The sequence below is a fragment of the Engystomops pustulosus genome, chromosome 2, assembly GCF_040894005.1.
Source record: "Engystomops pustulosus chromosome 2, aEngPut4.maternal, whole genome shotgun sequence".
In the NCBI taxonomy this organism is placed as follows: Eukaryota; Metazoa; Chordata; class Amphibia; order Anura; family Leptodactylidae; genus Engystomops; species Engystomops pustulosus.
Genome location: NC_092412.1, coordinates 201059319 through 201084396, shown reverse-complemented (window position 1 = coordinate 201084396; position 25078 = coordinate 201059319). Strand labels below are relative to the sequence as shown.

Below are 25078 nucleotides of genomic sequence, written 5' to 3'. Positions count from 1 at the left end.
GCTTTTCCCACCTTTGCTTCACCTCCACGCCAAGTAGTTTGTGGAGGGGCATGTAGTGGGCTGTGCCAGGTCGCAGAGAAGGGACACCCAGCGTTTGAGCACTAACTAAAGCTTGTCCCAGATCCTGGTGCAGGTTATAGAGCAATTCTATGCCAGGAAGAGTAAAGCCGCTTGTTATATCCAGCACAATGTGCCAGAGCTTGACAAATTGCCCTCCATATCTTTACTTACCTAAATCCTGCTGATTCCACTTTGCTACTTTTGCGACTATTTTTAGGTTTATTGGGCAAACAACAAATCTATGACCCACAGTTTGCAGTCCATGTGTCATTGGCTTGAGAGGTTCTTACTAAACTTCATTATTGGTCCCTCACTGTTCAGTAATATACACTACTGTATAACAAAGTCTGTGGTTAACAGGGCACTGCAGGAGCCTGTGAACTACTGTGAACACTTCTCACTAGCAAGGAAATGTACTGGGATTTTAGCAATTTGAAACATTGGACATATTTTTCGGAATGTGTGCATTTATATTTATTTATAGAAAATCAAAAATGGTGTTCTCATCTCTTTGTGTGGTATAGAAAAACATCATGTGACTGCAGTATTATGGTGCATCGTGTGGGTGTGTTGGATTTTTTAAAACTCTACTCCAATCTTATCCAGCATAACTTGGCAGATAAGGATATTTACCTTTAATTTCTCTAGCGTCAGGTTCCCAACGAACAAGAAGGAAATACTAGACAACAATCAAATAGACAATGTAGTAGTGTAAACATACCAAGAAGATATTTGCTTAAGTATTAAATCTGTACTTTGTACCAGCATCAGAGGCCAAACATATACAGAGCGACCTCTAGTTCAGCTCTTTGTCGATTTTACAATGTGTTGTTTTAAGATAAACTGAAGTGTTAAAATTGGGAAGTAAAACAGGCTCCTAGGAAAGAAACTGCTCCAAGATACTGAGCCCTTAAGCCAGACACTAACATACCCTTGCTTAGACAGCCGCTAGTCTCGAAATCCTGCTGGTATGGCTCCTGTTAAAAGCAATTCTTATTTTCTTTCTCATGAATTACCTGATGGTCTGGTCAAAAGGAAAGAAGTGTCATGTCAGTGTCAGGTTAGAGTCAGGACTGGAACCCACTAAGGAGCTGAAACTATTACAATGGTGGGATATCTTTATTACCCTGGGCCTTTTTAAAGTCAGTTTTGTTAGAGAGTTTGTTAACTTAAAGATGCTCCAATGTCATCAATAGTTTAACATCTGTTGTAAGATGGTAGGTCAAAATGAGACGGCTTAGGTCAAAATGAGAAATGTGCCATAACTTTGGGCTGGGTAGTGACCCAAGACACAGGTCTGGGGAAACATTTCTGGATAACCTGTCAAAAACCTAATCCACCAGTGACCTAAAAAGAAGCCTACTTAGCGTTCCTCTCTCTGGCAGACTTGGTTCTGTTATTGCACTTTGTTTACACAGTTACACATCCAAGCTTCAGGCCAAGCAACCTCTTGTATAATTCATGTTCAGTGATCATCAGTGAAGAGCGAAGCCTACAACGCATTTGTAATTGTCATTATCAATTGGAGCCAAAGAAGTTAACCGATGCAGCTCCAGCGTTTTGTCAGTTCTCACACTACTGAAGATAAGTTTTCAAGCCTAGAACCAAAATATTAGCTATTCAGTCTTTATTGGTGAAGTCAATTAAAATGTTATTATACTGTGCCCATTCTCCCGTGTATAAGGATTTATTACACATATCATGTCATTCGCTTACCTGCATTTATATCAGGTTCAGCTCAGTGTTCCTGCATTATTATCCGTTATGTGTAATGTAAGAGCTTTCTGATGCACTGTGAAATTGTGGCTAGCTAAAAAATTAATTATACATTTACTTATATTCCAGTCCCATGTGCTGAATAGAACTAGATCAAGCAGCAAGAAGAACCATTTATGTAGAAGGCTCTGCTTATCCCATCACAGTTTCAGCATTTATAACCTCCAAGAAGCCTCTCATCCTGATGCCAAAAAAAACACAGGAACTTTTATGAACATCTGCCAAACCCCATTATCATAATGTGAAAAGAGGTGTTCAGCATTTTCTTTTTCTAGAGTATGTCGGAAGCATACACTAGGAGGGTTTTCCAATATGTAGATATAACACATGTCATGCCACACAATGGCGGGGCATTTATCAGGGCTTGTGCTGAGCAAGTCCTCTAGAATTAAGACGCAGCCTACTAAATCTTTTGCAGGCTGTAGCGAGTGCACAGGCACTCTGGGGCAAGAGCTCCCTGTCTGGACCACTGTGTTGCCGGCCATGGCCCCCTTATGGCCCACTAGGAGTGGTAGTGGCATAAAGGGGGAAATAATCAGTATTATCGACGGTTCACAAGAAATTGCTATTATTTCAGGGCGTGTACCCCAGAAAATTGGCGCAGAAGCCCTGATAAATCTCCCTCAATAACATGTATTGCCCAAAGGCAACTATGACAAAGACACAATAGAATTATTGCATGTAGTTATATGAGTATGTATATTATACACACACACACACACACATACAGCACATATATAAAAAGGTATACATTGAAGAACCTTTGACAACTGCTCCACTATTCTGCTATTCATGCTTATTAAAGGGTTTGGCCACTGTTTTACATAAATTGCCCATGTGCAATAACTGCCTTATTGATAATCTCTGATCTTCCTTTAGTGCTGTGTGCAGACTCTCTGTGCACTTTGTAGGATGTTTGTTCACATGTCTGAACACTGATACATAGAAAGGACCTGTACCAGGAGATTATGACTCATCCCACCTCCCTGTGTCTGTCAGAGAAAAAAAACACACACTAGAGGCTGCCATTACAGACAGACTGAAGGAATGAGAAATAGGAAGCTATGTGGAGATGCAAAGTGCAGCATGGGGAGAACAGGGAAAGGCTGAAGTAGTCATGGAAATTACGGATCTTTTTAGTGAGCTGGCTCATTAGGCTTCACTCACTAAGAAGGGACAGCTCTTCTGGCTCTTGAACGGCTCCCTATTAAATATATAATAGGGCCAGTCAATCACCCCTCCACTTTTAACCCGATATTATTGGGGGCATGGTGAGCCGGTTAGGGGCGAGGTTAAGTGAGCCATCAACTCACTCAAGGGACCCGGCTCACTAAGCTGGCGCTCTCACAAGAGGCAAAGATACAGGTACTTATCCATTAGGCAGGCTTTTGCATGTATGAGATTTATTGAAAAGTGGCCAACCCCTTTAACTTACTGAGAGCAGTGCTGTACTGATGTCAACCTCGTTTTCAAGTACTTTTCTGCCATTGTTTTACCACAAAATTCCACAAATATTGCAATGAGCAATAATTCATTAGCATAATTTTAAAAGTTGATTTTAGAAGTATGGAGGCCATGGATAACAAATATTAAAAAAATATTGTCACAGTCACAGTGCCTGGATCTACAAATAAGTCTCCCTAGTTCATAATTTTTGATGGTATATTGACTTTAAATAGGATTGAACTGCATATAGTTAAATCAAGTTACTTTTTTCAGGGACAAAGTGTAGATTTATTCTTATCGGTTATTGTGGCCTTGTCTTTCTTATTCTTTTGGGCAAGGATCCGGTGTTCAAACCAGGAAAAGATACAAGAGATCTGGAATGTCAATGTCAAGTCATAGCAATAGCATAGCAATAAAATTGAGACATGAGTCTTTTCAATAGGCCATGCAAATACTGGAAGCAGCTATATTGTGTTTAATCCATAAAAGCTGTAATAGTCGGAGTAAAAAAACCTCAATGGTAACATTAAATATGCTACTATATGATACTTTGTCTGATAGTGGTCATATTGTTTTCAGTTATATGGCATATTTCAACATTTTCAATTAAATAATATTTTGTAATTATGTTAGCGACAAACACATTATTAAAGTATTAAAGCCAAGAAAAAAAAACCTGTAAGATTCAGAACGCAGAAGCTGGGAGGAGGGAAACTGCGCATTAGAGAGACACACAAAAGGTTCTAAGATATCACAGACTGGATCGGGGAACTCATAGGGAACAGGGGAATCCCTCTTCTAACTCTATTTTACATATGAGGCTTCAGAAATCACAAAGCTGAACAAACACATGGCCCTCCTGCTAGCTAGGAGGAGAACAGCATCACATGGTCCATCTCTCCCCTTTGGGGAAAATGGGAGCAGCAGCCACTTCAATTTAGCCGGTTACCATCAAGTTTATTTGGGGAAACAAACTAAGGAGTCATAGAGATAAATTAGCACTTAGTGAGGAGATAAGAAATTCCAATCTGTTGGGGTATCTGAAGATATGCAGATAAGATAAGGTTGTAAATTGTACAACATGAAAAGAGCCATTTGTGGGGGGGAAAAAAATAAAAAATTAATCGGACGGACACAAGGCTTCTCTGGAGCAAGTATTGCTTGTGTTAGCCCAAGTCTGGCTATGCGTTAGCATAGCTGGTTTTAAGGTTGAACAGCGAATTCTCAATTTATTGACTTATGCTTTTTGACATACGGGTCCAGGTGGAAACCAACCTGGTTTGTGATCACCTTGTTCCCAAAGGACAAATACTGTGGAAATGACACCTTCCTTGTGTTAACATGCATTACAAAACTAATACATCAGGCAGAAAAAGGAAATGGAATATTATGTTAATTTATTATGGCGAGTGAACTCCAGACTTTGGTTGATGAGAATAAATGAGTCCTGCAATATATAAACGGGATGTTCCAGCAACCGAATTGTCACAGTCCCAAAATACAGAGAAATCACAATGATATCTCCATTTGTCTGATCTGCCAAGGCTGCGCAGGAAGGAAGCGGCTTCTATTAAGGAAATATGTAAGCGGAGATATAAATTAGGTGATTATAAGCCTGACAAAAACATCGGAGAGCACTTGGCATGGCCGAAATCAGGAGATAGTCTGCTGTTTTGCAGAGGCACTGATGCAAAATGAAAAACAAGATTTTATGAAAAACAAGATATTTTTGCAACCACTGTAGAAGGCTTCCTGTAGAACAGATTGCACACATGTATGGTTACATGTCAGAAGAAGTAAAACACGCCACTGTACATGTCATACTGCATCAGTCCGACACCACATGGGCCATGTTTCTCTATGTTTGGGAGCTGTATGACATTAGAGCCCTGGCAGCTTTGCTAGCCATTGGAGGCTACATTTTTAAAGTTGCCCATGACACACAAATCCTTTACAAGACAAACTATAATAAGGCACAGCTATTAAAGGAATATGGTGTGTACCTAACCTTAATCCCTATGATACTCTACCATAAACTTGAACTAAATGCAAAAAAGTGGTAAGAAAATTTCTGATAGCCCATCAGTATTGTACATCTTAATGTTGCAAAAATGTAAGTGTTTAGTTTTATAGTTTTTATTACATCTGTTGTATAAAAAAGGTAGCAAATGTTAGATGCCCAATCCATGGAACAAGCTGCTTTAGTCTGTGGAAATATTACAATGTAATAGGATGTCCTTTTATCTCAGGACAGCCATCACCCAGGGGCAATACCTTAGTGACCTGGCTTTACCCATAAATGATATGACATAGCTAACGATCATTATACATACTTCGTAGCTGGCATAAAGCACAGGCAGAATCCAGACTTTTACCATCACAATTTGTAACCCTTTAGACCCCACCACATAAAACAGGACATGTTAAATATTAATCTGGCAGTAGTTGCTTTTTTTTTTTTACCACGGCCTACAGAATTTATGCTTTCTACTTTCGTGTATCAAAATAAATACTAGATTTGTATCTAAGTGATGAGGCGAACATGTTTATTCCACAGCCTCGGTTCAGCAGGGTCATCTCGGAACAGTCTGCTTTGTGCTCCGGCTAGATGTCTTCCACCTCTCTAGGCATCTGTGCCATCTATCTGACAGATACCCAGTGAGAGGTTACATGAATATCCACTCGATAAGCTTGGCAGAAAATGGAATTTGTGCTTGCAGAAGCCACACATGTACAGTCAGTTCTGCTCCTCAAAAACACCCATGCTCCCCGAGGCATGAGGCACCCAGCTGTCTGTCCCAGGATTATTGTCAAGACTGAGAAATGGGACTGAGGCATACAGGAAAATCGGTATTTAGCGTAGGAGTAATAGCTTAGTTGTTCAGACAGTATAAGACGACTCATTTCCAGACACCTCATAATGCCTCTAGACAAAGTTTCTCTATTACACATTAAAGGACTAACTTTTTAAAACGCGATTTGGAATGGGGCTACAAACAATGATGTGTTCCCCACTAATCAGAAAATAAGGTCCCGTCTCATAGAAAGGTCCTGAAATGGTGGCTATCCTACTACACAGTATAGTTAAATGAAAGTGCTTGGTATTAAAAGGGGTTGTTCCTAGATTAGAACGTGTCAACTATCCAAAGAAGAAGTGCTCAGTCAGGTTCATGGATCATGCAAATCATGGTTTCATACCTCCAACTATATTGGATAGCAAAAAAAAAAAACAAAACTCAAGCACCACCTTGCTTCTTATCACAGGATTATAGATTAGAATGCAGAAACGTTGACTATACTTGGAACACAGATTAATTCAAAAGTGAGACATGGTTGAAAAAGGTTAACAAATGAAGACATAGCCTGTCCATCTATTGACAGGTTATTCATGAGGGTGACAGGGAAAGGGCGAGTAGGGTTGGAGATTGACCAGCCATATAAGAGATGCCTTAGGCCTGATATTTTAATTTGTTAATAACCCTTATGAATCATTACTAAATGACAATATATATTGTTTTTTTTTAGTCTTCAATTTACTTTTTAAATAAAGTACGTCCAATGATTTGTCATTTTGTAATAATTTATAAAAAGGTTAATAAATATAAAATTCCAGGCTCAGTCCAGTCCCACAGACAAAAGCTTGTTGCAATGAATTTTATCGAGCTATAGAAAATTTTTTTACTTGTAGTGGATTCCCCCTTCATGCACCACTGCTTTAGGTAAAAAGCTATCAATTATAAGAAATACAGGGTGGAATTTACTAACACTGGTATTTTGAACTTCAAATCTTAATTTCGGATTTACAAAGAAGCTCCAGACTCTCAGTAAATCCGCCAGGCAGACCGGTACGGATCGGGCAAGGGTTTCAGCAGGGCAGAATTACGACAAAACTATTGGAAAGATGTCTTATTAAAGGCAGAAAACTGGCGGACAAGGAATAAAAAATCTCCCCTGCAGTCATGCTGCTGGTGTGTAAAGATACATATGAACACTTGGTTCAGATGAGTGTGCATGTTTGCTGAATAGGAACACATGAATACTACGGAATTAAATCCAATTCATCGATAGGAAACATTCCATGGTCATCTTAACTGTCTCACATACCATTAACAAGTTTACTTTTCCTGGGAATACTGGACAAAATACAAAATCAGTGCTAAAAAATAGAAATAACCAGCATAATAAATGTGTCAATGGCACAAAACCTTTGGGTCATGTTTTCCACCCAGAAGTGGATTATAATATAGGCCAGTGATGCAAACCTTTTAGACACCGAGTGCCCTACAACCAAAAACCACATATTTTTCGCAAAGTGCCAATGCGACAAATTAAGCAGTAACTTATTATTACCTGCTCTTTCACAGGTTTAAATTGTAATGGCACCCGAGGACACAATAACAGTAGAAAGAAGGAGAAGAAGTTTGGATTATCATTGTAGCTTCCTTCTGGGGTCCCGGGCTGCCTGGGACTGCAAGAGGCCTTGAGTCCTGTCTGGCAAATTCTACCCTGGGGTGATGGCAAGGGTGCCCATAGAGAGGGTTCTGAGTGCCACCTCTGGCACCCGTGCCATAGGTTCGCCACCACTGATATAGGGGGTTTAAACGATGGCCTGGGGCCCAAGCCTTCTAGAGGGCCCATAGCCATCTAAACCACCCACTAAATTTGTACTGAGAAAGACCATCCGCCATGAAATCCTTGTACATCTGTTTATGTACACAAGAGTCATTTGAGGAGCTTTGAAGGTCCCGAAACCGCAGATTAAAAGCAGGCAGAAGGGACACATCCACCATTCTCGACAAAGCTTGATTCTAGTACCATATGTAGGAAGTGAATTCTGGACTTGTATGGGCTATAATATTCATACAGCCCAGAGCCCATGTAAGTCTTATAGGGAAAAAATTCTCACATCTCAATCCCCTAGTGATGTCTACACAATAAAGATCATTTTAACACCTTACTTCACAATTTTGCTCAGTTTTATTGCTGTCTTAGCATCTATCACTCCCTAGGCTGGTAGGGGTAAGATTCCAGGGTGTGGCCGGGGACTCTCTAAACAGAACTATCTAGTTCTGTGGGTGACAATGTAGTTAGATTATCAGGGTACATGTGTATATACACTTTCATTTGTCTTCTGACACATAGAAAGAGAACTGAGACAGATGAGAGATGATGAGATGCATGAGATGCCTATTCCACGGAGGTCAACAGACTTTTACATTGTCAGCACTGCTACATATCTGTTCTCACAGATATGTGCCTGCCTCTGCCTTCCCCCAGATAACTTGCTTGTAAATTGCATCTTCTCTTTTCTCACAATGTTATGTTTGCTGGCAGGAAGTGAACGAGTGTCTGAGCTCAGTGGCACAGAGACATAAATCTCAGCACCGCGGCCTTACACAGAAATCCAAGATGGCTGCCCAACCCTAAAGTCCAAAGTTACAGGGTCGTGTCTGGGGGCAACTGAAATTGTGTAGAGCAGGACTGATAGAGACAGGTCGGACTTATATCTGTGAAATGCTGCATTTTCGTCAATAACAGCGAATTAGTGAATGTGATATTTTGTTATCCTGAGTACATATAAGAAACTTGTATTCATGGGAATACACCTTTTAATACACCTATTCTGACACCACATCTTTATCCAAGACAATTTAGCTCCTTGAACAGACTAACTAAAGTAGCTAATGGTCAACAGTATTTAATGATTCAATTTAAGAAGTATTCTAACAAAAAATAGGGGATAGATGTCCTAAACCACAGATACATATGCCTATATGGATCTGCACTTTAGGACATTTATCCCCTACATTGTGTTGGAATATTCCTTAAATTAAAGCATTTATTTTATTGGTCCCAAAACAGCCAACAGGTTCTATTTATGTACAGCAGGTACTTTTTAGCCATTTACTTCCAGTTGGCTTCGAACAGAGCAAACTAAAACCTGAACATATGAATGTACATTTATAGTCCATACATTACAAATCAATAGCCTGTGCATATGCCGGACACTGGGAACTGCCCAAAGTCCTTTAAGGACATTCCATTTTTGTTATATATATCACAATTTTTAAATATTTAATATTATTAAGTTTTAAGATCAGGCTTCTATTGGTTCCAAGCACGTCAGATTATTAAAAGTTCTGTCTTTGTTAAGAATTTCCATGCCCCCCATTAACCTAACATACTTTACACCCCAGCCCTAAGGGTATCCACATTTACCGCAGCAGAACAGTCTAATTCTATCTATGAAATTACCAAGTTTATTTATTCATAGAGGTTGGGAAGACATTCAGGTCCTGCAAAATGAGCAACATATGTTCTACTAGCCCACACGAAACGGCAGGGCCATGTACATGTAAGCCACCTGTAGGCTCTAATTGATGGCTCCAAATGTAGAACGCATGTCAGGAATTGCTTCTATATACAGGCTGAAGTCAAACCTGTCAGAATTAGAGACAGCAGTGCTTTGCTTACACTCACTCACTTTTATGTTTCATGCACTGGTTTTCTAACAAAAAAGACTGGGAAAAAAAACATTTTTCCATCTGTGTGAATTGAAAAAAAATAAAGCACAGACCCCCCTTTGTTCCTTGTCTAATGAAGGATGATCTGCTATTAAAATAATTAACAACGCTACTTTGATAGAATGTACGTAATTAACGGAGCCCATTGCCCAAGAATAGAAAAAAAAGAAGATTCCAGACAGTTATTTATGACACAAAATGTGTTACTGTAATTTCACATAATAATTACAGCTCAGAAAAACTGACGTTAATTTAAACATTCACAAAGAGCTGTGCACGCTACACTCCCTAATGCAGAGATTATAACGTTCCACCTGTTTGTATAGGAATGAATAGGGCGCTCATCCCGCTAATGCACCGTGGCAAGCGAGCGGATGGAAAATGATTAGTAATTCATGTCCGTGACAATAACTGTAAAATAGAAGTGACAGTTCTCAACTATTGTGTCACATATTCTGCTGAAAGTACCGACCAGTAGCTATGTCTTTAAAGTGTCTACAATTATCCTAAAAGGTCATGTAGGTTCAGGAAATCTGTAATAGTAGTTTATATGGAAATTATTTCTTCTTATGCAAGGTTTCCAACTATAGTGGTATAGCACTCTGCAAAGCCTTATACGGTTTGCCATAAATCTGTGGTATGTTACAGGTGAAGCAAATGGAATATAAAGCCAAATGTGCTTCACCAGAACTTGCTGTGGAACCACCTGTGGTTCTCGGGATCATGGCACACTACTCTTGTATGACCACAGTGCGATTTGCTAGACAAATCCACAACCAGCCTAAATACTGTAATCTTCCTATAAATGATAGACATAAAAGATTAATCTACAGTAAAAAAAAAAAAGTACTTCCTAATAGATCAAAAAGGTGAACAGGTACTCCAAAAAAAAAAAAAGTTTTAAAGAATGCTAATGTATGTCAAACCCATGAGTGAATGATAGAAGTTATTTAAAAAGTGACTAGAGAAATTCCATTCACAATACGGATGAAACTCCTACCTTCAACTTGTCGTATCGGTCAGCTAATGCAGCCACTTGATGATCCCGATGTCGCCCAACCAATTTACACAAGGCACATATCAGTTGGTCATCTGTCACACAGTACATATTAACTTTTTCATCCTCATGTTCCAGACACATTAACCCTCTGATATGCGAGTCAGGGATAGGTTCAATCAAGCGATGGCCAGTGAATGGCTTCTTATTAGGGTGAGTTGCCTTAAGGCAGTCATCACAGTAAGACACTTCGCAAGTCACACATGTTTTTATGGCCTCTTTTGCCTGGTCCTGGTCACAGAACTGGCATAGTACTTTCTCACTGGAAGTCATGCTGTTGTTGGTATCGTATGTCCGCTCCCGGCGTGTTTCACTAGGGGAATTTGGCCCACTCACAGATGCCTTCTGAAATCTGTCGATGATGTTCTGCAAAGTCACGTTCCTCTTGAGTCCGTCTAAGCCACGCTTACTGAGTGTGATGACATAACGGCAGGTGGGGCACTGGAAGGCGTTAATAGATTCTACGGATTCGTTGTTGGCACAGTGGGAGACCAGGATGCGATGCGCACAGTTGAAACAGAGGCTGTGAGCGCAAGGCAGCAGCAGTGGGTCTTCAAACAGCTCCAGACAGATAGGGCAGGTCAGTTCCGACTCCAGTGTTTCCATCTTCAAGCAAAGCTTTGCTGTGTCGTCAGCGAAATCCAGGGAAGCTGATCAGCTATCTGAAAGCACAATATAAAATTTGGTTAAGCGAGAGGGGTCAACCATGGGGGGTTGTCAACTTTAATATTCATACTACAATCCAAAACGGCCATAGTAGACACTCTTCCGACAACTGGCTTCTTTCTTGTTCATAGACTCGCAATTATTCCTGGCTAATTGGCTAACGAATAACGGCTAAAGTAGCTACACCACCATCAAATTACAACTTAGAGGTACCACAATCATGACTGTGAAACTTGGACATCTTAAATCACAAAGCGGAAGACAGTTTCAAAACGACCTATTTTTTTCTATCTCTTAAGACATATGAGGAGTTATATCAAATAACAGTAAAGTCTTGGTAGTAAAATTCCCCCATTAGGAAATGGGAAAATATTTCTAGCTATACAAGTAACTGACACACCATTCACACATCTTTGTGAATAAGGAACACTTAACAAGTCTGATTTGTTGTGAAAAATAGACTCACAAATCTAATGTGAAGTAACTGGAGCCGCATTTTCTGCTATGCTATCCAGTATGAGAGTGGGGAGCGGCTTAGTTGAGTCGCCCTCCGCAGCTCTCCCTGCCTTTGCTCTTGTCATGGGTTCATCGCTGCTTTGGGTAGACAAGTCGGTGAAGCAGAAGCAAAAACGATGCTTCACACTCAACGAGATGTACCTTCTCTGAGAGCCACATACATTGGCGTTGTTGTTCCTGGGCTAGGGCAAATTCAGACAGCACAGCTGCATCATTGTAAACTGTGAAGTTTATTATCTTTTTTTCGGTGTGTTCAATGAGTCGCAGAGAACACAAAACAATAACATAAAAATACTAAACTGCGGGTCATTAAGGTTTATGCTCATTAGGAGCAGCTTGGGAAACAGACCATTGCTCAATGACTTCCCAACAATTCACCCAGAAGAGTTCATATATTAATAGGATTTAGTTTTTTTATATCCAAAGCTCTTGAGAACTTTTAGAGGAATAAATCAAACACAGAACAAATCACAGTCTAGCATATTATATAACTTCTAAATATTCATATAAAAGTATTGTATCAGGCCTTAAATCTTTTCCTACTGCAACTCAAGCACCCCAAATATTTATAATGACCCTACATTCTTGTTAGAGAGTTATATAAACTAAAACTGCTATCCTAAGGCTTCATGCATCGTTGTGTGGGCTACATGATCCCATGGCCCCATACAAAAGTCAACTACACAGCTCTAGTTTTCTGCGTGGACAGTCTTTATTTTGTCATCAATGCCTGAACAGCGCTCACCTGAAATTGACAACCCACAAATTTCACACGCTCATGGAGTTTCTTGTAGCAGGTTTTCTAGCTACACAAAACACTGATAATCTGCCTCTCATTCATGTCAATGGGAGGCAGAGATGGCAGGATTTTTTTCACAAGCAGAAGGCATGTCATATCTTTTCAAGGTTGTATGAGGCTATAAGATTTTCAGATTGCCTATAGAATTAATATGATTCTGTACACTACACAGTTAGTCAGCTATCAGAGAAGATCCGAGCAAGATCAAATGGGCACAGCGCTTAATTGGGCACCTCTGTTCCTTCATTTCATTGGTCCGTGGTGGTCTATGCATCCAGTAATCATAACTAATTTCATCTATTTTAATAATAAGTGCCTTTTAGATAAATTGTGGTGACATATTCCCTTTAAGCTCTTACCTACGTAAAATAACTACTATGTTACATAGAGCTATGCTAACATATGTCACCCATACCTTTGTTTTGATTTTACAGCTGCTGCTTCCATGCTAAAACTTCACATAAGTAAAATGTAAAATAAGGCATAAATGAGTAACCTAGAGTGCATTAGGGCCTCCAGCTCAACAGCAATAGCAATGCCCTATAACATTTCCCATACACTGCCATTGCCTTCTTCACTGCTAATGCCACCCAAAAAAACGTCCGCCTCATTTGCATACGAGTCAGGTTTTGCCATGTAAGGAGCATATAAAGTCATATGTGGACACAGCCTACATAACATAATAATATAGTAATATTAGAAATATTTTGTAATACTGGGAAGATTTAAAAAGGTCATACTGGTTCTAGATTCTAAAGCTCACTACTATTATGGATACTTGTAAGCCATAAACCACAAGATCAGAACAAAGTTGTAGGCATAGTGGAAGTCAATTTAAAACCTTCAAATGCATATAGATAAAAATGTAAATCACAGAGAGAAAACAAAGAGAGAGACAGAGAGACCGAGAGACACATAACCCCGAGGCAGCATGCCCGCGCTCTCCGATCCACCAGTGATCTTAGATTCTCTTCCTTAATTTGAACCTCCCACTCCCATCTCCAGGACTTTTCCCGAGCTGCACCAATTCTCTGGAATGCCCTGCCACAACCCAACCCACAAAAGTTTTAAACGTGGTCTTAAAAACCCATTTATTTAGGCAGGCCAATCACACTCGCTAACTGCATGCAACTTTAACTTACTCTCTATTTACTAATCCTCTGTCTGTTATCTGGAAAATGCCAGGTACCAAGCTACAGGCTTCTCTGTACTGCACTGACTTTGGACTTTGTATATAAGATGGCGGCTGATGGCTAGTTTAAGTAGGAGCATTTTTATTTATTAATTTCCTTTTATTCCATTCCCTCATAAAAAATGGAAGGACTCTTATACCCCGTGTCACCTCAGTCTTCTTCGTAGACTGTAAGCTCTTGTGAGCAGGGCCCTAACTTCTATTGCTTTATATGACCGTTATTACTCTGTAATGTATTATTTTATTTCCATAGGTTTCTCAGAATCTGTAAAGCACTACAGAATTTTATGGCGCGGTATATAAATAAAGATTTTTATTATTTTTTAGAGAATGAGAAAATATGCAAATAATTTTTCCTGGATGGGATAAGGAAAACCACACCTCTATTAGCCTCCTTGTAAGGCAGCTCCCTTAACATCAAGCATGATCTACAAGAGGCCTTATGACATGATGTGGCATTTAAACCTAACGAGGAGACAGAGTGAGAGACAGATACATAGTGATACATAGAGATAGAGTTACATAGATAGATCCAAACTATTTTTTTTGTTAACCCATTCTATTTTATTATAGCCAAGACCAATTTACTATCCCGGGTAATGTCGGGGGCTACAGATAGCCAGTATTATAAAATGGGAGTTGTTGCTAATCCACAGGTGGAAGTAATATAGAGACACAAACACATCTGCTCATCAGAGGAAAGGCATCTTTAAAGAAATATAGGACATTCCTTTCTATATTATGCATTCCTTAATAGCATGCATCTTTCAACAAACTAGGGGAACAATTGCCAATATCAACAAATGGAAGAAAGTGTGGGGAGACTGAAACCTTAACACTTTAACTTCTATTCCATATCTTAAAGTGTTTATAGCACAGAGCATTATCGTGATTGCACACACGAACCCTTGATGCATGTCTGACTAGGAGAATTGGCATATTAAATATGGAAACGGCTTATAAAATAATAGGACAAGGTCTCTGCTACATTTGGATCACCCTTTTCAAGGGTCTTTGCCCTTTCTGGGGTGAACCAAGTATTCAGATTAATGCTGTAGGGAATACTGACACTCAACACACAGGACAAAACCACCTGATATGGTCGATTTTAATGTATGGAAATTTGGTCACTGACAAATGTGTAAAGCGACAGAATTGGATTCTGAGCAACTGTGTACAAGGGATAAGCCGAAGCCGAAATCGTGCACAGCAGTGATTATTAAATGCAAAGCCACTATTTAAAATAAATAATACAAAAATGCAATAAGCTCTGTCGTCTTGATCTTTGAAAAGCCATGGTCAATATGTCAAAAGCAAAACATAATGAGGACAACTGCAATGTGACAAATATGTGATACTCTGGAGCAAGTGTAATCATGATTCTGAAGAAAAAGGAAAAAAAAAAAAAAAAAAGAAGAAGGTGCCAATTGGAGGAGCTTCAAAAAGGCTTGGGACAATGATAAGAAGAGAGTAAACTCTGAATAACACTACCATCCCCCTCTGTAAGGAAAATAGAGTATTTTAAAGAAAGATTCAAAACTGCACTTTAAAGAAAATCAAAAGCAAGCATGATAAGCCAGGGACATTTACACATACTGTAGATCCAGGCACTGTGACTGTGGTAATCTTCTTATATTTGTTATACATGGCCCCCTTCCTTCTAAAATAAACTTGTGTTAATAATCCAGAAGGGATCGGAGGATGCCACTAAAGCCCCTGGATGCTGCTGCTTCACAGGCTGTTACACTGTGCAGGAGCACTTCCCCACTCCAGGAAACTTCCTGTGCTGCAGTAAGATTACATCAGGCAAAAGGGTAGTTCTGAGGAAGAAGGGCGGAGTGGGGGTAACACGTTGGAATCACCTGTAAAGATACAGCATAGATGAGCTCTGGTAACTCCCCCAGAGCCCTTCAGGCTCATAAGCATAACTTAAAAAGTTGATTTTAGAAAGGAGACCAAAGGAACAAAAATAAGAAGATTTCCACCATCACAGTGTCTGGATCTGTGAGCAAGTTCCCCTAGTTTATCATGCTTGATTTTTATGGTAGATTTCCTCTTGAGTCAAAGACCATTCCATGTGATAAGTATGACATATAAGAGAACAGAATAACCTTTTCACATCTCTGTAGTTCCTATTTTAGAACAGCCCTATTATGATAAAACAAGGACATTCACTAAGAAAACAAAAGATAAAGATCTTAGACAGCTCTAAACTAAAAATAGTGTATTCATCATCACAATCCATACTACCACTGCTAGCCGCAGAAGAAAGAGTGAGGGGAATGCGGAATGCAAGCAAGATGAGCAAAGGGAGCCAATGAGCAGGTATTGATGCCATGTTTTTGGATATTGGGGCACAATATAATGCACTGACGATAATACACTCTGCCACACTCTGCCACGATTGTCACTCTGCCAAGATTGTGCGCCCGATATCCTGCATGTGTCACTTCCTGCTCAGGTCCAAAGGAGTTCCCCTTCTTCTTCGTGTGCATGTAAATGCATTGTCTTGCGACACAATTTGAAAGTTAAATCCCAGTACGCCCCCCAAATTTGTGTCGCATTGGAAGCCTGCGCAGCTGTGCCAAAAACCGATCGCGTGCGACACAATCCCAGCGCAGACACCTGTTAAATACCTGTCCAGGCCGTGCAAATCCTGAAAACTGCGAGCAGTCTGACAAAAGTGCAGTGCGCAACCCTTAGTAAATGAGCCACATTATCTTTTTTCTACATGTAATCATATAGCTATTTAGAGACACATATATAGAATTTAACAGTATTTCTGAGTTTTAGATATTGAAGAATTATAGAAATTTGGAGCGAGAAATAGATCAAAACAACAGTTTATTTTTTCAAGGATGAATAACAGAGTTATGGGTCCCTGCAACACTTCAATATTTTAGGGAATTCATACCTTTAGTATACGAGGCATGTAAGAGGTGACAGGCCCCCGTTATAGAATAATAAATACAATAGTGTGTCTGCACAAGAGCTTTTTAATCCAATGTCCCGTATGGAATTGTTGTATATGGTCCCTGAAAATAAACAGCTGACAAGGGAAAGCAGAAATCCAAGAAAATTTTGATACTTGAATAAACCATTTGCAAGTGGATTCCTTTCTGGTGTGAGAATAACCAGAGCCTTGAATGAATAACTTTAATATAGCTCCCCATTATCTAGGTACACATAAACACGGCTGTCCCCGAAAGAAGGCTGGTGCCGTTTTGGCCTAAATGTGCGTCACACCTTTTCTAAACAAAAATAAATCCTAGCAATATCAATAGCCTTTATTCAAACAAAACCAATTTCCTTCGTTTATTTGGCCTATGAACTACACATTTGCGTTGTTCTAGACATCACAGTGAATGTGTGTGTATATATGTACATGTGAGAGATCTACTAATCTGAATACGTAAAATTAAACAAAATGTTGCAGTTTTATTCACATATTTTATTTAATGTTGTGTCAAGGGTTCATTCACATTGCGTCTTTTGGACATGTCTGTACTCCATGTATGACAGGAAAGTTCCCTGTGAGACGGAGGTGACATTTTTGCCTCTATCTGCTCCATATATATATGTGTCACATTAAGCAGGAAAGATGGGATGAAAAAGCAGAGCCATTTGAGGTGGCAACAGACGCCATTTCAGGTTATGGGGGATGGATACAGATATATGGCGTCCATCCCCAGCCTCCATTGAGTTTACTATACAGATGTTTCCTGGTGATAGGACTGCCCAAATATGGACAGTTACGTCACTCAAGTGATATGCAGAACATCGGAAGTAGTTTACCAATGTTCACTCCTCCTCCCGTACCCAAGAAGCCAAAACTGAGAATGTGTCCCACTGTATGCACGCACAGTGGGATACACGGCAGCCCTCCATCATAAGGATACAATGAAAATCCTTCTGACAAATAATTAAAATGAAGTAAATAAAACAAGATGTGAATCTAGCATAAGCCTGGTCATACACATTAGACTGCTGTTGGACTAATTCTTGTCAAGTTAAAAGTCAACTCTCCTGAGCCCATTCCCATACACATGTGGGGTTCAGCCTGAAGAAAGTAGAAAAAAACTCTCCTCAGTACCAAAAACAAAAAAGGCCCCAATAACTTAAATTCCCAAACACGTTGTATGGTTGGCTAATCCCAATTAAATTGCCAGTTTCAGCAAATATCATTAGGAGGACAAATCTGACCCTTGACAGATTTCTTACATACCCTAAGGAAGTGGTGGCAAACCTTTGGCATGGGTGCCTGAGGTGGCACTCAGGGCCCTCTCTGTGGGCACCCAGGCTGTCACCCGAGCACAAAGTTCACCAGACAGGACTCAAGGCCTTCTTCTACAGTCCGAGGAATACAAGGAAGAGCTTAGTTTTATTTACAAGCATGCATCTTTGACTGCCTGAGGTCACTGGCAAGAAGGAGTAGACTACCATTGGAGCTTTTGCACCGGGCCCCTATGATTCCTTCTGTTCAGGGGACCATGGAGGGAAGTTAGAATGATACAGATAATAAGAAATGGAGAAATTTAGTGTATTTTAGTGTCATCAGGGCGCTGATATGATTGAAAGCTGTGGCATAACAGGGAGCAATAAGCTCCCTAAGGAAACCTATCAAACCTAAACGGAATTTTAGATCATATGAGATAATATAATTTAATCAAATCAATGGATATAAAGTGACAATTCCAGCATACATTATAAAATGCTAACATAAAATAAAAGCAAAGACAGACACATAGATACTAATAAAGAACAAAATAATGGGATGTAGGTACATATTAGTGTACACTGATCAGCAGTATAATAAAATGAAATCCACTTGGCACTAGTTAGTAACTGCAGTGCCAACCTCTACCCAGCCTTGCCACCTGTTCCTTCCTCTTTTCCCAACCAGCGAAGCGCTCCTGTAACTTAAAACAATCCGAGAAGGATTTAACCTTCACATGAAAGAATACATAGTGTAATTATAGAGGGGTACTAGATCGGCCATGCCTTAAATGACACAACATCTGTTACCGGAGAAAGCCTCTTGATGTTGACATATTGAATACTCACCGATGGATCTCGCCATGCTTCTGTTAAGTGGAGCATTGTGCAAGAAGGGGACCAAGCAACCGAGGACTGACAGGTCAGGGGTCCTGAGGGGAACCGCTACTGAAACACAACATATCCTTGTGCTGTGCTAGGGTAGTTAATGTGAGACTGCTGACATTAAATCACAACAGGAAAATCTGTGTTACAATGCCAGGAAAGCCAGCTCCACCCAATCACCTCCGCCAGAACTTCTAGCAGCCCGAGTCCAGCTACAGATAGAGAGGACTTTTTCTCAGATTCCAGCTGAAGCTGAATGAAAGGCAGCTCTGGATAAGCTTCTTTCACTACCGCATCTCTAACCTGTTCGGGGGCAAGATCTGGTAATGGAGATGTGGAAAGTAGGATAAGCTCAGCTTTCTCTGTAATTAATCCACAGCTGAATGAAACTCACTAGTTCCCATGAATGCAGCAGGAAGCTGACCTGCCACTGGCACAATACTTTACATATTAAGGACCTACCAGCGGACACATACACAGCTAATAAAGAATGTCCAACAAAATAAAAAACTATGCTAACATAATAAAGACAGCGACAAGAAACCCTACAATAACTCACCCTCCTTTACAAGCGATTACAATATACAAGTACATACACTTTAAGTGCACTTGAAGAAGTCTTAATGCCGTATAAGGTTCCAATAGAGAGTAAAATTAACACACATCAAACTTATAATGTACAATCCCAAATACCAGTCATAAAGTGAAGCTTACAATTATCGTATGGGCAAAAGAAGAAATGTGGACATCCAATTGCATGTTTTTCTCACTTGATATCTACATCGGATCCCACAATAACTACACTAATGTTTAGTTATTAATGTAACATAATTGAAGTAAATATGTATGAGACCAAATAACATGTTTAAAGCACATATGTATTGTCTATCCATACACAATTTCCAATCCCTGTACACAGAATAGAAATGAATATAAAGAAAGGTTTTTTACATTTTTATTTTTCCAGCATTATCAGGGTTAACAATACGGCTCTCCCTTTAAGAGACTGCTCCCTGTATGTTTCTAATCTCAGACCTCTTTGTGCATCATTTTAACAAGTTTAACTCGATGAAAGTGGATACCGGGTCCATACAAGCCTGTACAATGGAGGCAAGGAGAAATTCTATGCAGTCAATGAATATGAAACAGTTAAGCCTGATTCAGATGTGACAGAACAATGCTCTTTTCATGAAGGGAGCAATATGTCTGGGGAAAGACGTGGCACTGCCAGCCAGTATAAATATAGTACCATACCATGAGATCCAGAAAAAAAATAAATTTTTTTTCCTGCTTCCCAGCTTTGTAAATTTCTCAGCACGGCATTGGTTGGTAGGTCACAGAATCGCTCATGCAGGAAAGGTAGGTCACAACACATGGCTGGGTAATCTCGCTATGGGAGAAAAAGCCTCTGGCCCAGCCAATAGTGAACGCTTCATAGCGAGGAAAACATAATATATACATAAGTCTCAGACAGACAGAATTTATGTATAAGGGAAGGATCATAATGACAAAGTAATTCCTCATGAGATCTGAAAACCTAAAAATTGTTCACAATGACATTTTGATACTAGGTTATAACTTAAATTAGGCTATAAATTAAAATTTCAATGATAGATAAACTCCACAAGATAGGCCCCCAGACCAGACGGTGGTGCACACCACAGGCCCCAGGACCAGGCAGTGGTTAACTGTTTTTATATTTATTTATTTTTTACTTTTCTTGATTTTTTTACTTTAAAATTTTAACTGAAGCACCATAGCAGGGAGCACAATGTTCCCTGCTGATTTTATATACAGATCACACATGGTAACACCCAGTCAGATCACCGTTATCAGTGATCTGTACATACAGACATGCAAAGAGGATGCACATGGAAACTTCCCTCCATGTCCATTGTCCTGATGAGGTCATCACTGATGTCACTGGATGCCCATACAGATACTAATTTTATTGCCCCCCTTTCTCAGTACAGTATAAAGCTTTTTGTCAGAGTGAAAGCCAGATCGCGGTTTTAACGATGGTGCCATTTGCAGGAGCAATGCAAAACAGAAGCCATGTTGTTAGAGGTCATGCAACCTGAAGCATCAGCATCCTGTACAGATTGATCTTACCTCAGCAGATCTACAGCAATCTTAAGGTATGTCTGGTATTGGATGTGTTAAGGAGATCGCACTAGTTTCGGACGCCATCTTGACTTAAGAAATCCAACAATAAGGGAGTGTCCGACATTTTAGATACAGCGGACATGTTGGCTGACCACTGTCAAGTTAATGTCATGATTCAAACTTCATTTTTTTTTGTAACCTATTTGCTTGCCTGCCAACTGATTCCCTTTGACATTTAATGAGAAGCCAGTCTGTCCTTCATGCTGCATTATATTTTGGATCTGGAGCCAGCTTATCTCCTTCTTCACAAGGAAATTAGTATAAACATGTCTGTGAACAAGGTCTATTAGCCTTTTCGGAGAAATGTGCTGGTAAATTCATTATGGCCAATAGCATTACAGTATTCCTATCTCCTTGTCACACCCACCAATGCTGTTTTTTCTGTCTGTGATATTATGCAATTGAGAGATTAAACGAGAGAGAAGATCTTTACATATACTAAGAGACTGACGTGTGTCTTGGGTTTGTTCTCTCCTCCTGGTACCGGGAGCCATGAAATATTTAATTCACCTGTACAACACGAAGTAAGGGCGGTTAAGCCCTAGACAAAACAGATGGTTGTAGTGGAAGTTCCCCACCAGTACAGTTATATTTGCCACTAGTAATCTGCTACACACACAACTCAGCTATTCACCAGTCTGGTGAGAAAGACTTCGGGCAAAGTCGATGATCTGGACCATTCTACTTGGGGGGGGGGACAGAAAGTTATTTTCAGCTTATGTTTCTTATGTTTACCACAAATTGCACAGAATAAACCATATCTCAATACTCAATATCCTAAAAACCACAACATACTGAAAAGAATTTATCCTGGCAACAACTTTGACAATACTTTGTAGAAACTCCAAATTTTAGTTCTTTATAGGTTACCATATACCGTAATTTGCCAGCATAAAACTGACCAATTTAGTAAAAAACAACCATTTAAATCAATTGCATGTATCATTTTGCTTACTAACCTGAAAAGAAAAGACTAATGTTTTCTCCCATATTCTTCTATACTTACTGGAATCCAATTTGAGCATCTGAAACAAATCATTCTGTATTTTAGCAGAAAACCATTTTCCCACAGGCATAATCGTGTTTATATCCATGCTTGCTTATGTTTCCAAATGAATTTTTTTACTTTGGGAAGCTGGATAACCTCCCTTTTGGGATATGTTTTCTGTAAATAGCGAGGAATGCTAGGCTTACAGGAACTGGAGCAAAATATCGACACACCCCAATTCAAGTGCATTGACGTGAAATCCAGGGCCTCTCAGATAAATATGGCTAAGAATATCTGAATTTAAGAAAACTTTGCGGATTTCTCTAACCCCACTTGACCAAATGATTCACACTTCGGTAAGCAGACATTTTGCCTGGTTTCAAATGATATGGATAGTTTCTTTCTTGCCTGAACAACCATCATGTAATCCTTGATGGGATGAACACGTTACTTAGTTAATGTTCGACAGCTACAGTACAAATGTATTTTTCATGACTCTGAGTTCTAAATTGCAGCATCCATATTGAAGAAATTATTTCATACTAATAAAATTATATTCAGTTGTATTCAGCGGTGTTTAAAACGTTGGCTGTACTTCTGCAATGTGATGGGGCTGCAAGACCATATTACACTTAGGAGGGTTCTGGTTACCCCCCCCCCCCCAGCTCATGTCAAGAAAAAGAAATATCTGACAAGTACATTTCAGGTTCAGTGACCCCCCCCAACACATCTGGTTGAGCCAGGTGTACTGGGGAGCCACCGACCGCAACAAAACTAGAACCGGAGCCAGATAAGGACAAGTTTAATGCTTGATTATAGAAAGTTCATATATGGAAGTACTAATTAATATGTAATTTTGATTAGTTAAATGATTCTTATAAGTCGTTTGTTGTAATGAGCTCACTAGGCAAGTACCCTTCTACAGTGTTGCTTCTGTATAAATTCTATCAATTCACATCAGGACTAAAAAGGATGGGCACAAGGGATTTTAACGTTATATTCTCTTTAATCATTTTAAGTAGACAGAAAGCCTATAATGAGCCTTCCTTAATAATATTCCTTAATCACCAAGTCAACAGAAATGTTTTGCATAACCTTTACAATATTTCACAATAAAGTCATCGACTCATGGATGAACCTAAGAAACACCCATGCCACAAAAACTCAGTACACCTTTTTTGAACTCTTGGACACTCGTTTGTTAATGGGATTTTCTGGGCTTTTTTGGTTCCTGTTCATGTATTCCAAACCCAGACAAATATCAAGGTGATCCGAGCCTTATGATTAACAACAGGTTCGCTCTGCTTTGATTTAATATGTGGAACATAGCAAACATTTCCTTTGCCAGGTGATGTAATGTATATTAAATGATCTTCGAACTTCTGCTGAATAACTTGTCTCTTAGAACAAGCCCCGGGCTAATCTCTACAGACCTTTTCTACATCTTCACATTTTGTGAGGGAATTTAGGAAGAACGTGTCATGAGGTAACCTGGCAACATTGCCTAGTGAGTGGCTGTAGGCTTTATTTAGTCACGAACATAAAGGAAGTGACAAGGAAGAAGATTGGGGGTGGAAGGGGGTTAGCATTTTAAACCATCACTCGGCTTTCCATGTGAGCAATGGAATGCTTTACATTTCAGGATATACAATAAAATTTTATAGAATATAAGTGTTTTTATGTGCATGATTGGATCATCAGATGGTAATAGGCAGGTCCATCTCTAACCTCTATCTAAGGTGTATTGGCATAATAACAGGATTTTAAGGTCATTAGTGAAACAAAACATGGAGCAATAGTCAACGATGTGTTATGTTACCAATAGATGAAATCCAACACAACATCTCTGAAAATAATCCACAAAGTACAAAGCACGGGAAACACAAAAAAGGGTATGGATTGATTCAACGGGGTGATGGCCTTCTATAAAAGACAATATGACAAACTTTAACCTACATTTCTTTCTCATAACGAGTAGCAATACAACGGGAAGCAATACAATTTGTCATCTTAGCAGGGGTTATATTATCCTGCAATAAGGATAAACAAGTGCTGGAATTGGTTACGCAGAACTTCTCTTTAGAGTAGGACAAAGCTCCCCTCCACCAGCCAGATGTCAGTGACTGACAGCTCTCAGCATGGTTCTGGCTGCTCAACATTTCCAATAACCAAAAAAAAAAAGCAGAGGACTTAGAGAAACAAAAATTATACGCCTATTTACTTGTAATGCTTATGAAAGAAAATCACCCAGTGTATATCATTCAACACAACATTTATTATAGGTGGTATACAGGCGACAGATGAACATGAATATTGTAAATCAAACTCTAAAACCTAAATATCTCCTCGGTCCATTTTTGCTGCAATGCTAGATCAAATGTGCCAATTCTGTTATACAAAATAGACAGTACAAAAGCCCTAAGGACAAAGCCACCACAACCCTCTAGGCGACAGCCATCTGTTAACCCACTTAGAGGATATTGTAAGTTGGTTTAACAACTTTGTGAGACATATCATAAAGCAAAGGAAAGGTGGGAAAAATCACACCGTAAAGGAATTCTGTGAAGGGCCGGGAAGGCATTTACTTCACACTTCCTTTTTGGAATCCCAAACAGACGGCATATTCCGACCAACACTAATAAGAAGTTTCCTTCCAAGTTGTGATCTTGCCAAAGGTTCAACTAACTCTTAATCACTTGGCAATAGTGCACCTGCCATTTTTTATTAAACCTAATGATGTATTTGAGAATTCTGTTTAGAATAATGCTAACAGTATAGAAAAAACCAC

General features: G+C 39.5%; 1 protein-coding gene across 6 annotated transcripts in view; it reads right to left on the bottom strand.

Annotated features, from left to right (window-relative positions):
- MID1 (midline 1) overlaps positions 1–25078 on the bottom strand; it is a 274419-nt gene that overhangs the window by 70803 nt on the left and 178538 nt on the right. For 5 of the 6 annotated variants that reach the window (XM_072137830.1, XM_072137832.1, XM_072137831.1 and 2 more), the window contains exon 2: positions 10807–11525. In XM_072137830.1, the coding sequence (XP_071993931.1) occupies positions 10807–11469 (663 nt within the window). In that variant the 5' untranslated portion in view covers positions 11470–11525. Of the gene's footprint in view, positions 1–10806; positions 11526–19100; positions 19299–25078 lie in introns of those variants that run through there. The other variant, XM_072137829.1, reaches the window with a different exon arrangement.